Consider the following 17,564-nt stretch of genomic DNA (forward strand, 5'->3'; position numbering starts at 1 on the left):
ATTGTTCATCATTCAACTATTAAGTGACCTCTGTTGGAAAGTACATAAATGAATCCTGAACATTAAATTAATCTACCTGTTGCTACTTGCAGTGAATTTCAAATTGGAGAGCAATTATTTGAGCAAGACCCAGAGAATGTACTAATTAGTCAAGTTCATTGTCATCTACACAGGTACACGTATGTACAGGTACAATGGAAAACTGACTTGCAGCTGTATCACAGACACACAGCATCATATAAGCAGGAAGGAAGATATAAATTAAACATAAATTAGATAGTTCTTCTACAAGAAAGAACACAATTGGAACGAAGAAAGATGTTTATAGTGCAAGGTGATCAGAGTGGTCATAGTGTTGCTAAATTGCAGTGATTAGGGTTTTGCCAGTGGGTTGGAGGGAAGTCATTTTTGAACCTGGTGGTGTAGGACTTCGGGCTTCTGTACCTCCTGCCTGATGAGAGCTTGGAAAATGGGGCATGGCACAAGTGATGGGGATCTCTGGATGTTGACTTCACGAGGCAGTATTTCCTGTAGTTACTACCAGTGGTGGGGAGGGACGTGTCAGTGATGTATTGAGCAGATTCCACTTCTCTCTGAAGCTTCTTCTGTCCCTACATGTTCAGCTTGCTGCTTTTAATGATCTTAATGCAATTAGTCAGTATTCTTTCAGCAGTACATCTGTAGAAGTCTGTTAATATGTATGGTGAGAAGAGGAACCACCTAAGAAAGTAAAAGCACTGGTGCACCTTCCTTATTATTGTGCCTATGTTCAAACAGTGATCACTAAAGGTACAGGAAATAGACAGTATAATTACCAGCACATGATGTTGAAGAAAGAACTGTGTATGAAATTGAATCGCATATTGGAATAGTTCAGATTCTTTGGAGGTGAGACAGAGTAAATGATGTGGGGATTTTTCCTCTATGGAAGAGCCCAGAACCAGAGGGCAGCATCTCTATACGAGGAGTCTATTTAAAACCGGAATGTAAGGGATTTCTTCTGTGGGGTGTGATCCTTCAGCATTCGTGTCGCAGAAGTGTGGGACAGACTCCTTGTGAATATTTAAGACTGATATATTTCTGACCAGTTTTTTTTTTAAAAAATCAAAGGTTGTGGAGGGAAAAGGCAATAAAATAAACAAGAAATGTCTGATCAGCTGTGGCCTTATTGAATTATGGTTTATCCTTCAAGCACTAAATGGCCTATTGCCTATCCTGCTTCCCATTCAAAAGGCAATTGAGTGTGATTGAAATAAGTATTCAAAGGAACTAAAGCAGTGGTTCCCAACGTGGGGCGTACGCCCCACAGGGGGGTAATTTGATTTTTAAGGGGGGCAATTCGAGAATGAGTTATTAACAGTGAATTTTTTCTAGTAAGTGTGTGAGTATGAGTGTGTGTGCGAGTTAATACATGTGTATATACAGTATGCATACATAAAAATACTTGTGTATGTACATGTGTAATTGCGTATGTACTGTATATATAGTGTATCACCATCATTACAACCATCAAATGGCTTTCATAATTAAATTAATGAATTGACTGATGTAGGAAGGAACGAATGAACAAGTCCAAACGCGTAAGAAACTCGTACGAGGTCGCGCCAATGCTGCTTTTTGTAGTAGCTTTCGGTTCTTGGTGGTGTGAAGGTGTGTACATTGCGTCATCTCTTTTAAACGGTGTATCTGTCTTTGTATGCTGTAGAAACGAATCGACATTGTTTTATTTATTTATTATTATTTTAATATCACTTAATGTTCTTTTTTTTACAATTTCTTAGTAATTTCTTCCTCAGAACTTTAACAGTCCTTTGGTTCTTTTATTTTTCTCTTTCATGAATGCCATGTTCTTTGGAAGCTTGTTTAAACCAAGTTAATGGTCTTTTAGGCTTCCTCCAGGTGAATAGGAGTTCACTTTTTGAATAATAAGAATTATATATCACCACAGGGGGCATCAGGATTTTAGAGGTGATTAGGTGGGGCATGGCCAAAAAAAGGTTGGGAACCACTGAACTAAAGGAAATACCTTCATTGATTAAAATCAGCTAAATTGTCATAATTCATTTTCTGCTCGTGCTATGTTTTACTCTTGTGCTTTGGATGTCTCTGGGTGTTCCACTGTCGTTTTTTACAGCTCAGGATCCTGATCTCCAGAAGAAACCAAGAACTAAACTTTCATTGTTGAGGGGAGGGGTTGCTAGGGTGGGAGGATGGATGGAGTTTGGTGTTTATAGTGGGTGAAGAGAAGATGTTTAAACCTGGGTATTTAAATATCATTGTAGATAGTGAATTAGATTCCCCTCAACATGTTTGTGTCTCAATTAGCAGCCAGCTAGCCAGGCGTTAGTTTCTGTCTAAATCCTCGAAGGTTCATTATGGACTTCTGGTGTTATTAAGTGCTTGAATAAACAAAGGCAAATTTAAGTTGCCTCCATATTGGACAATATGTGTTCAGCTGTATGATAATAGGTCAGATTATAGCCTCAGAATCAATTTTATGGCAACAAGCTTTCAGAGTCTGCAAAAGTAGAATTTAAAAAGCAATTATTTTAATTGATCAGTCCACTTGGCATATTCCTAACATTTTCTTCCTGATGTTATGTTTTAAGCTTTTCTTTTAATTTGAAGTATACAGTGGCCCATCAATTCCACAATTATTGCTATTACAGGTGTCAACACTGAGCGTTTAAACACTGTTCCATTTCTTTAAATAAATACCATAATTGCATTGATCTCCCAACATGAGTGTCTGTGCTGAGAAATCAAGGCACTTTTGCTTAGCTAGTGCACAAAGGTACACAGAAATCTCTCAGAAAAATGTCATAACCTCACTCCCTGGTGAAAATCTTCACTTCTGTTACAATGAATTGTGCAACATTTTGAAAGTAAAAAAATGTTTTCTCATTTGTATTAAAAATGGAGAGATTTAAGTCAATAGGTAATATTTGTAATCCTTTTTTTTGCCTCAGAATCTCTCATTTAATCATCTTTATATGCAAAATCTTTTGCTATAATAAATATCCAAGTTTATTATTTAGCTTAAACATTTTTAATAACTTGCATATTCTATTGTATTATAATTAAGGACAAACTTGCATTTGTAGTAATATAATCATAGTAAATAAAACACATTTACATTACTGTCCCTATAGTAATGTAAGAAGTGTGACACTTGGCAGATTCATACATATGAGAATATGTATTTGCTGGTGGTTGTTGGTGACAGGAAACTGGGAGGAAATCCCAGATTTCCAGAACAGTATTAGTGAGATTCCTCACAGCACCTGAGAGATTAAATGAGCTCTTTCTGCAGTGTCTCAGCAGAAAATATTATGTGGTTTGTATTTTCCAGTCAGTACTTGTTATCTAAAAGTCTGGGAAACTTTATGATTTGTGAACAAAAATTCCAGTTTAATTTTGCTATGTATTTTATAGACTGCAGCATACACAGAACAAAGATGGAATGTGAAGTACCATGAAGTCCTTATTTTAAGCCATGTTATTCTGGGTGAGAAGTAATGATTTTCAATAAATGATTAAAAGCTGTTAAACAGCATTGCCGAAGAATAGCAAGAATCATGCCACGTTTCAAATTTGCATCAAGTTCACAATTCATTTGCACATTTGCATACTCCCTTCATCTGAAGTATCCCTGGCAGTTACTTATGAGCTTAACTGTGCGTCCCGATGCCAGAAGCTGCTGTCTGATGTATACAGGAATAATGGGTGAATGTGGACATTTACAATGCTGTCACATCAAATTCTGACCTATAACCTGATGATGTAAAGAGATGTTACTGCTCCAAGTACCAGATTTCTGTGAGTGACAAGCAATTTAGAGTTGCTGACCTTTATGCACTTAGCTACTCTTTGAATAGCTGCATGAACTATATCTGGCTACCAGTTTTAGTGCACACTGCAAAACCCAGGGAGCTCTGGTTATAAAGTGCATCACCTGATGGGATCCTTTGCTCCCAGCTGTGCCAGCAGTCAGAACTTTAGAACAGGATTTGAATGTTGGTGGATATCTCTGATATTCAAAAACATGTTGAAGCTATTTTTTGAAGTGCTTTATTTTAAATTTAAACATCTAAGATGGGAAAATGCTTGCAATTACTAGGAAACACAGTAATTAAATTAAATTAATTAAATTAAATTACTAGGAAACACAGTAACCATCAATTTGGTTTTTAATTTGCCTGGAGCTTGCTCCTCTCCATCAAAGCCACGCTTCTTTGTAAAGAATAGAATTACTGAACTTTCAGGGGCTGCAACTGGTACATGTGTAACATGAATTTCCTAGTATAAGACTGTAAGACATGGGGGCAGAATTAGGTCATTCAGTCTACAATTCCATCATGCAGATTTATTATCCCTCTCAACCCCATCCTCCTGCCTTCTCCCTGTAACATTTGATGCCCTGACTAATCGAGAACCTGTCAAACACTGCCTGAACTATACCCAATGACTTGGCCTCTGCAACCATCTGTTGGAATGAATTCCACAGATTCACCACCCTCTGGCTAAAGAAATTCCTGCTCATCCTGTTCCAAATTGATGTCCTTCTATTCTGAGTCTGTGCCCGCTGGTTGAAGATTCCTCCACTGTAGTAGACATTCCCTCCACAGCTGTTCTGTTTAGGTATTTCAATACATGATAGCTTTCAATGAGATCCTCCCACATTCTTCTAATCAGCAGTGAGTACAGGACCAGCACTTTCGAATGCTCATACGTTAACCATTTCATTCCCAGAATAGTTCTCGTGAACCTCCACTGGACCCTCTCCAATGCAAGCACATCTTTTCTTAAATAAGGGGCTCAAAACTGCTCACTGTACTCTGTGCAGTCTGACCAATGGCTTATCAGCCTCAACAGTGTGTCTCTGCTTTTATATTCTAGTCCTCTTGAATTGAATGCTAACTTTGCATTTGCTTTCCTTACTACCAACTCAATCTGCAAGGTTACCTTTGGGGAATCCTGCACAAAGACTCCCAAGTCCCTTTGCACCTCAGATTTTTGAAATTTTCCCCCTGTTTAGACAATAGTCTAATCCTCAATTCCTTAAAATAAAATGCATGACCATACACTTCCCTGCACTATATTCTGTCTGCCACTTTTTGTCCATTCTCCCAGATTTGTCCAAATCCTTCTGCAGGATCCCTGCTTCCTCAACACTACCCGCCCCTCAACCTATTTCCATATCACATGTAAACTTAGCCATAAAGCCATCAATTCAAATCATTGACAATAAAGTGAAAAAAGTGGTCCCAAAACTGATCCCTTTACTCCTACTCTTTGCCTCTTGCCAGTCAGCCAGTTTTCTATCCATGCTAGTATCATTCCTGTAATACCATGGACTATTATCTTTTTAAGCAGCCTCATGTGTGGCACCTTGTTAAAGGCCTTCTGAAAATCCAAGTACACAACATCCATTGATTTCCTTTGTCTGTCCTGCTTGTTATTTCTTCAAAGAATTCCAGCAGATTTGTCAGGCAAGATTTCCCCTTAAGGAAACCATGCTGACTTTGGCCTATCTGGTCATGTGGCTCCAAGCACACTGAAACCACATCCTTGATAATGGACTCCAAATTTTTGCAATCACTGAAGTAAGACTTGCTGGCCTATAATTTTTTTTTCTGTCTCCTTCCCTTCTTAAAGAGTGGAGTGACAATATTCCAGTCCTCCGGAACCATTCCAGAATATAGTGATTGTTGAAAGAACATTGCTAATGCCTCTACAGTCGCTTCAGCTACCTCTTTCAGAACACTGGGGTGCACTCCAGGTGACGTACTGTATTTACCTTAAAACCTTCCAGGTTCCCAAGAACCTTCTCGATATAATAGCAGCTATACTCACTTATGCTCCTGTCGCTCAACTTTCTAGCACAGTGAAGACTGTTACAAAGTAATTCTTGAGTTCATCCAGCATTTCTTTATCCCCATTACTACCTCTCCAGCATCATTTTCCAGTGTCCATTCTCACCTCTCTTTTACTCTTTATATATCTGGGGGAAAAAATTCAGTGTCCTTTTCTATATGATTGGCTAGCTTACCTTCATTTCTTGCTTTCATGACTGCCAATAATTTGAAGAAAGGAGTCTAGCACTGAAATGTAGCTGGGAATCACTGTCGATTGACTGAAGGTAAGTTTAGGACTCTTGTGTTTGCGTGGGATTCCTGTGTTTGCAGACAGTAACACAAACGCTGGTAGTCCCAGTTTGTGTTGCTGCGGTTCTCCAATCCAGGCAAGGATTTATCAATATCTTAGAAAGCAAAGATCACGCAGCTCTAGAGCATTACAGGGCAGCCAGGAAGGAGCTTAAGAATGGAATTTGGAGGGCTAGAAGTGGACATGAGTAGGATTAAGGAAAACCCCAAGACATTCTGCACATATTTGAAGTAAAGGAGGACGTCTAAAGTGAAGGTAGGACTGATCAGGGATAGACAAGAGAATGTGTGCCTGGTGTTAAGAGGGGAAGGATAGGTCCTTAATGAATACCTTGCTTCAGTGAGAGGGATCTTAACAATTGTGAGGACAGTAGAGAACAGGCTGATATGCTAGAATGTGTTGACAGCAAGAAAGAGAATGTATTGGAGCTTTTGAAAAACATGGGGCCAGGCAGAATGTAATACCAAACAACTGAAGAGTGATAAATGTTATTCCTTTGTTCAAGGAAGGGAATAGGGATAATCCTGGGAATTATAGGCCAGTGAGTCTTACTTCAGTGGTGGGCAAATTATTGGAGAGGATTCTTAGACAGGATTTATGAGCATTTGGAGAAACATCATCTGATTAGGGGTAGTCAGCATGGCTTTGTGAGGGGCAGGCCATTCTTCACGAGCCTGATCGAATTCTTTGAGCAAGTGACAAACAAGTTGAAGGTAGAACAATGGTCTGGTGTATATGGACTTTAGTAAGGTATTTGACAGGATAGGCTTAGTCAGAAAGTCAGGAGGCATGGGATTCAGAATTGCCTTTGCCACAGAAGGTAGAGGGTGGCTGTAGATGGGGCTTATTCTGCCTGGAGGTTGCTGACCAGCAATGTTTCATATGGATCTGTTCTGAGACTCCTGCTCCTTGTGATTTTTATAGATGACCAGAATGAGGAAATGGAAGGGTGGTTTAGGAAATTTTGTAGATGGCATGATGGTTCATGGTGTTGTGAATAGTGTAGAAAGTTGTCGTGATTGCAGCGGGACATTGACAGGATGCAGAGCTGGGTTGAGAAGTGCATAGAAACATAGAAATTTACAGCACATTACAGGCCTTTCAGCCCACAATGTTGTGCCAACCATGTAACCTACTCTAGAAAGTGTGTTCAATTTCCCTCTTGCATAGCCCTCTATTTTTCTAAGCTCCATGTATCTATCTAAGAGTCTCTTAAAAAACCCTATTGTATCCACCTCTACCACCTTTGCTGGCAGTGAATTCCATGCATCCACCACTCTCTGTGTGGGGGATAAACTTACCTCTGACATCTCCTCTGTACCTACTTCCAAGCACCTTAAAACTATGTCCCCTCGTGTTAGCCATTTCAGCCCTGGGAAAAAGCTTCTGGCTATCCACACAATCAATGCCTCTCATCATCTTATACACCTCTATCAGGTCACCTCTCATCCTCCGTCACTCCAAGGAGAAAAAGCCAAGCTAACTCAACCTGTTCTCATAAGGCACACTCTCCAATCCAGGCAACATCCTTGGAAATCTCCTCTACTCTTTCTATAGATTCCACATCTTTCCTGTAGTGAGGCGATCAGAACTGAACAGAGTACTCCAAGTGAGGTCTAACTAAGGTCTTGTCGAGCTGTAACATTACCTCACGGCTGTTGAACTCAATCCCATGGTTGATGAAGGCCAACACACCATCCGTCTTTTTAATAAATCTGTCAACCTGCGCAGCAGCTTTGAGTGTCCTATAAGACATGGACCCCAAGATTCCTCTGATCCTCCACACTGCTAAGAGTCTTGACATTAATATTTTGTCTTCATATTTGACCTACCGAAATGAACCACTTCACACTTGTTGAACTCCATCTGCCACTTCTCAGTCCAGTTTTGCATCCTATCAACGTCCCGCTGTAACCTCTGATAGCCCTCCACACCATCCACAACACCCCCAACTTTTGTGTCATCGGCAAACATACTAACCCGCTCTTCTACTTTCTCATTCAGGTCATTTATAAAACTCACAAAGAGGAGAGGTCCCAAAGCAGATCCCTGTGGAACACCACTAGTCACCGCCCTACATGCAGAATATGAACTATTCACAACAACTCTTTGCCTTCTGTGGGAAAGCCAGTTCTGGATCCACAAAGCAAGGTCTCCTTGGATCCCATTCCTCCTTACTTTCTGAATGAGCCTTGCATGGGGAACCTTATCAAATGCCTTACTGAAATCCATATACACTACATCCACTGCTCTACCTTCATCAATGTGTTTTGTTACATCCTCGAAAGAATTCAATCAGGCTTGTAAGGCTGTCCTTGACAAAGCCATGCTGACTAGCACTAATGAGATTATGTCTCTCCAAATGCTCGTAAATCTTGCCTCTCAGGATCTTCTGCAACAAGTTCCCCACCACTAAAGTAAGACTCACTGGTCTATAATTGCCTGGGTTATCTCTACTCCCTTTCTTGAACAAGGGAACAACGTTTGCAACCTTCCAATCCTCTGGATCTCCCATCCCTATTGATGATGCAAAGATTATCGCCAGAGGCTCAGCAATCTCCTCACTTGCTTCCCACAGTAGCCCGGAGTATATCTCGTCTGGTCCCCGTGACTTGTTTAACTTGATACCTTTCAATTTCTCCAATACATCCTCTTTCTTAATGTCTATATGCTTTTGCATTTCAGTCCACTATAAGTCATTCCTGCAATTGCAGGGACCTTTTCATTGGTGAATACTGAAAGAAATTATTCATTAAGTACCTCTGCTACCTTCTCCGGCTCCATGCACACATTTCCACTCTTGCTCCTGTTTGGTCCTATTCTCATACGGCTCATCCTCTTGCTCTTCACATACATGTAGAATGCCTTGTGGTTTCCCTTAATCCTGCTCACCAAGGCCTTCTCGTGGCCCCTTCGAGCTCTCCTCATTTCATTCCTGAGCTCCTTCCTGGCACCCTTGTAATTTTCTAGAGCTCTAACAGTACCTAGTTTCTTGAACCTTTCATAAGCCTTTCCTTTCTTAACTAGATTTTCAAAGATGGAGTTCATTCCTGAAAACTAAAGTGATTCACTTTGTAAGGTCAAACTTGAAAGCAGAATACAGGGTTAATGATTGGATTTGTAGCAGTGTGGAGGAGCAAAGCAATATTTTGGTTCACGTCCATAGATTCCTCAAAATTGCTGCTCAAGCTGGTAGAATGTCAAGTAAGACATGTTGCAAACACTTGGAATATTGTATTTTGTTCTGGTTACCTTGTTATGTGAAAGCTTTTGAATGGGTGTAGAGGAGATTTGCTAGATTGGAGAGCATAGCTTGTGAGGGCAGGTTGAGTGAGCTAAGGCTTTTCTCTTTGGAGCGAAGGAGGATGAGAGGTGACTTGACAGGTGTACAAGATGATTACAGGCATGGATCGAGTGAGCAGCCAGAGACATCTTTCCAGGATGGAAATGTCTGATATGAGGCAGCAAAATGTTAAGGTGACTGGAGAAAGTACAGAGGCGATGTCAGAGGTAAGTGTTCCCACACAGAGGGTGTGGGTACATGGAACATGCTGCCAGGATGTGGTAGAGGCAGACACATTAGGAACTTTTGAAAGACTTTTAGATGGGTGAAAGAAACATGGAGAGCTGTGTGGGAGGGAAAAGTTAGATTGATCTTGGGTAAATTAAAAGGTCGGCACAGCATCGTGGGCTGAAGGGCCTGTACATTATGTTCTAACACCATGGAGTCTGAAGTCTGTGCACTCTGTTTCACCAGTCATTAATCTTGTTTTAACTGAAAATTGATTGCAGAATTCCACTGGTGAATAACAAGTGAATATTCTGATTTTTTGTTTTTGTTTTAATATATCTGTCTAATAGGATACTGGTGTTACCTATTGGGAAGGTAACTTTCATATGCAGTGGATTCCAGTTAATTGGGGCAGCCACTTATTTGAGTTAAGTTTGTAAGAAAGACCAATAGGAAAAATTGCTTGGGTTCCCTTTGTTTATTTGGGACACTATGCCACTGAATTGGGGCAGGAGATTGTTGCTGAACTTGTGTCACTCACGTGTATTCATGCACATTAGACTTTACACTGTGCTCAGAGTGTAAAGTTTTGAATAGCGCTATTTGCATGTGTCTGTGTTCAAAAAGCAGTCATTTTTGTCACTCATGGTTGTTGAGAAATAAGCAGCAAGACAATTCCGAATTGTTTCTCTCACTGCGGTTTCGAGCATTCAGGCTTGGAGATTCCAGAAATAGCCAGGAGTGAAAATGAGAAGATTTCACTACTTCAGCAAGTTAGGAACTACAAAGAATTTGAAGGTATCAACAATCATCTTTAATGTTACAATGAAAATGAAGATTTGGAGGATATAATGTATGAAGGCCGTCCGTTACCTGCACTAGGTGTTTGTGCTGTTTGTTCATTGGATACACTGGATGAATTCCTCTGTCAATCACTATTGAGATCTAATGCAGTTTTGTAGTATTACTTATAGTGTTCTCATTTGTTCGGTGTTTCATTTAAATACATAATTTGTTCCTCAGTTTCTTTTTTTTATACCTTTTTTAATTATTTCTAAAACTATTTATTGAACTTTGACTATTAAGGCAGCCACTCATTTGGGCCAAAATGTACTGGTCCTGATGTGTCCCAATAAACTGTATTCTATAATAACATTGTGTCATTTGAGCAACACCTGTACTGCTTGTCCGCTTGAAACACCTTTGCGAAATGGAGGGAATGTCTGGACTCAGGATATCTAAGTAGCTTCCAATAGGAAATAAAGTAGACATTTAGATGGGTAATGATAATTTAAACTGACTTTAATTAGTTTCCCACTCTTTTGGAACACTACAGGACCTCAATGTTGTGATTTTTATTTTGCTTCAATGCTGTAACAGTTGCTGAGCAATTTCAATAGACAATAAGTGCAGGAGTAGAGCATTCGGCCCTTCAAGCCAGCACCGCCATTCACTGTGATCATGGCTGATCATCCACTATTAGTACCCCGTTCCTGCCTTCTCCCCATATCCCTTGACTCCGCTATCTTTAAGAGCTCTATCTAACTCTTTTTTGAAAGCATCCAGAGAATTCGCCTCCACTGCCTTCTGAGGCAGAGAATTCCACAGATTTCCACACTAATTCTGCAGTGGATGATTCATACCCTTCAGGCAATTAAACCTGATAACTCTATGTAAACTGGTGCTTGGCTTCCTATTAGTTTCTTCACTCTGCATAGTTAAAATTATAAGTTGGATGATTACACTGTTGAAACAAAATGTTGCTTCAGTTAATATTGATGGAAGACCATAAGGTATAGAGGCAAAATTAGGCCATTTGGCCCATCGAGTCTGCTCCATCATTTTGTCCTAACTGATCCGTTGTCCTCTCAGCTCCAACCTCCTGCCTTCTTCCTGTATCATGCCCTGACCAAACATGAATCTATCAACCTCTGTCTTAAGTTCACCCAATGACTTGGCCATATTGGGTATATTCTAGTATGTTGCATGATGCCCTCCACAAAATGTATTTCACTCAAACCCCAGTTACAGTATATACATATTTATTATTTTATGGTTATGTTAAATTGATATACTCTCCATACTTAGATATTTGCTTGATGTTACTGACCTCATTTGACTGTTCACATCAATGTGATACTTCAAACCTCTTTTATTGGTTTAGTAACTAGAGCACACAATACACATTTGTATGTTTGTGCACAGCAGTTAGTTCAATTTAGTGTTCGAATCATAGAACGAATGGATCCAGAGTCTCATTCTTAGTGTGTGTATAAAACAAGGACCAAAGGTTAGGGTTTGCTGGGAGTACACATCAGAAACATCTTCACTTATCAGTAATCCATTGCATCTCCTTGAGGCTAATTGCAGAATTATCCCCTGATTTGTCCACAGGGCAAAGGGTCCTCTGTTTGTTGATGAAGCAGAAAAATGTGTTTTTGAGAGCTGTGAAAAGTTCACTGAAGAAGATTCCATCAAATTGCTCAAGCAACTGGCACAGACTGATGTTGGTGTGGTTTATCAAATGGGTGAGTGTGGGGAGTGCAATGTCCAATGAGCTTTCATTTAATATTTATTTGCTTAATAACTTTGCTGTAACATTGGTCATTTTTTCTGAAATAGAATTAAGAAATTAATTGTCAAACTGGATTTTTTTGTGCCTTTTTGAATTTTTTCCCTTTTCTGTGAGTTTGCTACCTGACTACTTCAGCTTCCCGAGGGAAGGTGCTCTGTGCTGCTGCTTTTCACCTGTTTAACCTGCATTTTTCCTTCACTGTACATGATTCTCTTAGTTTCTTTTGTTTTCTACCACTGTGTCAGTTATAACCATATAACCATATAACAATCACAGCACAGAAACAGGCCATCTCGGCCCTCCTAGTCCGTGCCAAACTCTTAATCTCACCTAGTCCCACCTACCCGCACTCAGCCCATAACCCTCCACTCCTTTCCTGTCCATATACCTATCCAATTTTACCTTAAATGACACAACTGAACAGGCCTCTACTACTTCTACAGGAAGCTCATTCCACACAGCTATCACTCTCTGAGTAAAGAAATACCCCCCCGTGTTTCCCTTAAACTTTTGCCCCCTAACTCTCAAATCATGTCCTCTCGTTTGAATCTCCCCTACTCTCAATGGAAACAGCCTATTCACGTCAACTCTATCTATCCCTCTCAAAATTTTAAATACCTCGATCAAATCCCCCCTCAACCTTCTACGCTCCAATGAATAGAGACCTAACTTGTTCAACCTTTCTCTGTAACTTAAGTGCTGAAACCCAGGTAACATCCTAGTAAATCGTCTCTGCACTCTCTCTAATTTATTGATATCTTTCCTATAATTCGGTGACCAGAACTGTACACAATATTCCAAATTTGGCCTTACCAATGCCTTGTACAATTTTAACATTACATCCCAACTTCTGTACTCAATGCTCTGATTTATAAAGGCCAGCGTTCCAAAAGCCTTCTTCACCACCCTATCTACATGAGACTCCACCTTCAGGGAACTATGCACTGTTATTCCTAGATCTCTCTGTTCCACTGCATTCCTCAATGCCCTACCATTTACCCTGTATGTTCTATTTGGATTATTCCTGCCAAAATGTAGAACCTCACACTTCTCAGCATTAAACTCCATCTGCCAACGTTCAGCCCATTCTTCTAACCGGCATAAATCTCCCTGCAAGCTTTGAAAACCCACCTCATTATCCACAACACCTCCTACCTTAGTATCATCGGCATACTTACTAATCCAATTTACCACCCCATCATCCAGATCATTTATGTATATTACAAACAACATTGGGCCCAAAACAGATCCCTGAGGCACCCCGCAAGTCACCGGCCTCCATCCCGATAAACAATTATCCAGTTATTATGCATTTACTTTTTAGTAGTTAGACTTTAAACTTTTTCCAAAAGTTGGCCCGCTTTTCAAGTTCAAAATGAAAAGTTCCCCCAAATGAATGTAGTCTTTCACCTTACCATCTCCTAATTGTCTCGTCATCCAAAGCATTGTTTGTTGTCTCTGGAAGTTATTTTTCCAAGTGGATTCTCCCTTTGCCGATTTTGATTGTTTAAGTCAAAATGGCCCATACCTTCAGTGTAGTATCAAAAAGATGGCAGTCAGTGCAGACTTCTGAGTGAACTGACCACTAGGATTCTGTGAAAAGTTATGTTTTATTGCATGTTCTGTGTGTCATTTCCATCTTGGCATTAACCCAACAGACAAATGGAATATCATCCTTTTAAATTGAGACCAATCATTTAATGAATTTTAAAATGTTTAAGTGAATGCAATATTTAAGAAATTATAAGCCTTCTTTGAGGATGCTCTTAATTTTTTTCAAACTTTACAACATTCTGATCATGTAATTTGCTGCATTCGTAGCCATGTTACTCACAATCATATTATTCTATATCCAGATAAAATGGAACTGATGAATTTCCGGGAGGATCTAAAAGGTAATAAAACAGAAATTTCCCATGCTAATTGAACAGTAATTTACATCATATAACCATTGCACATTAATGTTGTCATTAAATAATATACAATGTAAATTTGAGTACATTGATTTCAAAGTAATGTCACCTTATTACCACATTCCTTTTTGAAAGGTTAGCACCACCATTCATTGAACTGGGGACAATTTTGTAATCTAGCCCTCTGGCTAGTTAAGGTGGGAAACGTTTGATGCATTTCAACATGCTCCCTATTCCTGCCCACCTTTAGGCTCTGTGTCCATTGACAAAGCTGGCATTTAGATGCTGACAGTATCTCACCTCCAGGTGGCATCTTGCCATGCAGTTTGTCCTACTGAGCTGCAGACCTCTGACGGGCAGCTCCTTTCAGAAGCAGGAGAAATAATTGATCAGGAACTTGTGTGTACAAATTTATTTTAAGTTTTAACCTACTGAGATCATAAATGTGCTAATATGGGATGCCAAAAAATGGCTTAGAAGTCTATTTATGCTATTGGATTCGTAGTAAAGTACTGCACAGCAACAGGCACTTTAGCCCATCTAGTCCTGCTGAACCATTTGAACTTCATCTGGACCAGAGCCCTCCATAGCCCTCCCATCCACGTACCTATCCAAACTTCTCTGAAATGTTGAAATTGAACCTGCACCCACCACTTGCGCTGGCAACTCATTCCACACTCTCACAACCCTCTGAGTGAAGAAGTTTCCCCCATGTTCCCCTTAAACATTTTATCTTTCACTCTAAACCCATGACCTCTAGTTATCCTCCCACCCAACCTCAATGGAAAAAATCTACTTGTATTTACCCTATCTGTATTCATAATTTTGTATCCCTTTCTCAAATCCTCAACCTTCTACTTTCTAGGGAGCCAAGTCCTAACTATTTTCCCTATAAATCAGGTCCTCAGGTCCTGACAACATCCTTGTAAATCTTCTCTGCACTCTTTTAGTTTTACTTACATCTTTCTTGTAGATAGGGGACCAAAACTGCACACAGTACTCTACATTAGGCCTCACCAGCAACTTGTATAATTTCAAAGCAACTTCCCAACTCCTGTACTCAATACTTTGATATTTGAAGCTTTCTTTATGACCCTATTTGCCTGTGAAGCCACTTTCTAGGAATTATGGATCTGTATTCCCAGATCCCTCTGTTCTACAATTTTAGTGTCATCTGCAAACTTGCTGATCCACAGTTTACCACATTATCATTCAAATCATTGATATAGATGACAAACAACAACAGAACAGCACCGATCCCTGTGGCACTCCACTAGTCACAGGCTTCCAATCAGATAGGCAACTATTCAGCAGCATTCATCTTCCCATCAGTTCAGACCAGATTTCCAGTCACAGCTGCTGAAATGCATCCCCAATGCACAATATGACCTCCACCATAGTTAACAGTAGGTTATAGTATTACCTGACTGCTGTGCAGTATTAGATTTACACCACATATACCACAAAGGAGAAAGCATATCCTTGCCCATAAAGGCTATGCTAAGTGTCACTTAGTAGATACTGTAATGATGTGGAAGAAGGTCTTGTGGTTGGATGAGACCGAAGTGTAACTTTTAGGCTTAAACACTAGACAGTATGTATAGGGTCAATCTAATGCTGTACATCAGCCAGGTAACACCATCCCTACTGTAAAGTATGGTGGAGGTAGCATCATACAATAGGGATGCTTTTCAGTGGCCTAGACTGGAAATCTGGTCAGGGTTGATGGGAAGGTAAATGCTGCTAAATACAGAGAGATCCTGGATAAAAACCTGCTGGCCTCTGCCAGAAAGCTTAAACTGGGGAGGACATTTCTTTCTGCAGGACAGCAACCCAAGGCACACTGCCAGAGCAACCATGGGGTGGCTTCAAGTGAAGGAAATTGATGTCCTTGAGTAGCCCAGTCAGAGTCCTGACCCTAACCCCATAGAACCTCTCTGACAAGACCTCAGGATGCTGTCCACTGCTGTTTCCTAACTAACCTGGCACAGCTTGAGCAATTTTGCAAGGAAGAATGGGCACATCTTGCTCCATTACATTGTGCAAAGCTAATAGAGACTTGGCCAAAAAAAGACTACTGGCTGTAATAGCAGCAAGAGGTGGGTCAACTAAGTACTGAGCAAAGGGGTTGAATACTTTTGAACTGCTGACGTTTTAGTTTTTGAATTTTTAGTTTGTCACACTTTACAATTTTCCCTGTTGTTTGGGCTCTGCTGTGAAAAAAGGAGCATGTGATTCACAAATAATAATTCTTAATTAAGTTGATCAAAATCCCTAGTTATGTAGTACTCATTTATGTCAACAAAGGGTTAGGGCGAAATACTTTTTCAAGGCACTGTTATTGACGTGAAAGAAGGACATATCAAGTGTGACAGTGGGAAAGTGTGTATGGAACCAAAGGAAATAGCAGAGGTACTTAATGAATACTTTACTTCAGTATTCACTATGGAAAAGGATCTTAGTGATTGTAGTGATGACCTGCAACAGACTGAAAAGCTTGAGCATGTAGATATTAAGAAAGAGGATGTGCTGGAGCTTTTGGAAAGCATCAAGCCGCAAATACCTCAATTGTGCCTACTTGCCTATACCTGCTGTGCACTTTTTAAAAAAAAACTAGGGCCACAATATCTCTTCAATACTAAGGTTCCCTAAACCTGCTATCCTTGCCTTTTATTCTGACAGGAACATACAAACTCTACTCTCGAGATTTCACTTTAGAAGGCCTTACGAAGTATACCTTTGCCAGAAAACAATCTGCCAGATCTTTTCTGATACCATCAAAATTTGCCTTTCTGCAATTTAGAATCACAACCTTAGGAATAAACTATAAGGCATAGGAGCAGAATTAGGCCATCTGGCCCATCGAGTCTGCTCCGCCATTCAATCATGGCTGATCTTTTTTTTAATCTCCTCCTCAACCCCAGTTCCTGGCCTTCTCCCCATAACCTGTGATGCTATATCCAATCAAGAACCTATCAATCTCTGCCTTAAGTACAGCCAATGACCTGACCTCCACAGCTGCATGTGGCAACAAATTCCACAAATTCACCATTCTTTGGCTAAAGAAATTTCTCCGCATCTCTGTTTTGAAAGGGCACCCCTCTATCCTGAGGCTGTGCCCTCTTGTCCTAATCTCTCCCACTATGGTAAACATCTTTTCCGTATCTACTCTGTCTAGGCCTTTGACGTTTGAAAGGTTTCAATGAGATCACCTCTCATCCTTCTAAATTCCAACGAGTACAGACCCAAAACCATCAAACATTCCTCGTATAATAACCCTTACAGTCCTGGAATCATCCTTGTGAACCTCCTCTGGACCCTCTGGACCCTCTCCAATGCCAGCACATCTTTTCTTAGATGAGGGGCCCAAAACTGTTCACAATACTGGCCTCACCAG

General features: G+C 40.2%; 1 protein-coding gene across 4 annotated transcripts in view; it reads left to right on the forward strand.

Moving 5' to 3' along the window:
- Window positions 1-17,564, forward strand: part of LOC140726561 (SH3 domain and tetratricopeptide repeat-containing protein 1) — a 131,261-nt gene that overhangs the window by 70,822 nt on the left and 42,875 nt on the right. For all 4 annotated transcript variants that reach the window (XR_012098665.1, XM_073043111.1, XM_073043110.1 and 1 more), the window contains 2 exons: window positions 12,074-12,207; window positions 14,111-14,149. Coding sequence is in view for 3 of the 4 variants with exons in the window: in XM_073043111.1 (XP_072899212.1) it covers window positions 12,074-12,207; window positions 14,111-14,149 (173 nt within the window). In the remaining variant the exon portion in view is untranslated. The remainder of the gene's footprint in view (window positions 1-12,073; window positions 12,208-14,110; window positions 14,150-17,564) is intronic.

This window comes from Hemitrygon akajei, chromosome 4, assembly GCF_048418815.1.
Source record: "Hemitrygon akajei chromosome 4, sHemAka1.3, whole genome shotgun sequence".
Lineage (NCBI taxonomy): Eukaryota > Metazoa > Chordata > Chondrichthyes > Myliobatiformes > Dasyatidae > Hemitrygon > Hemitrygon akajei.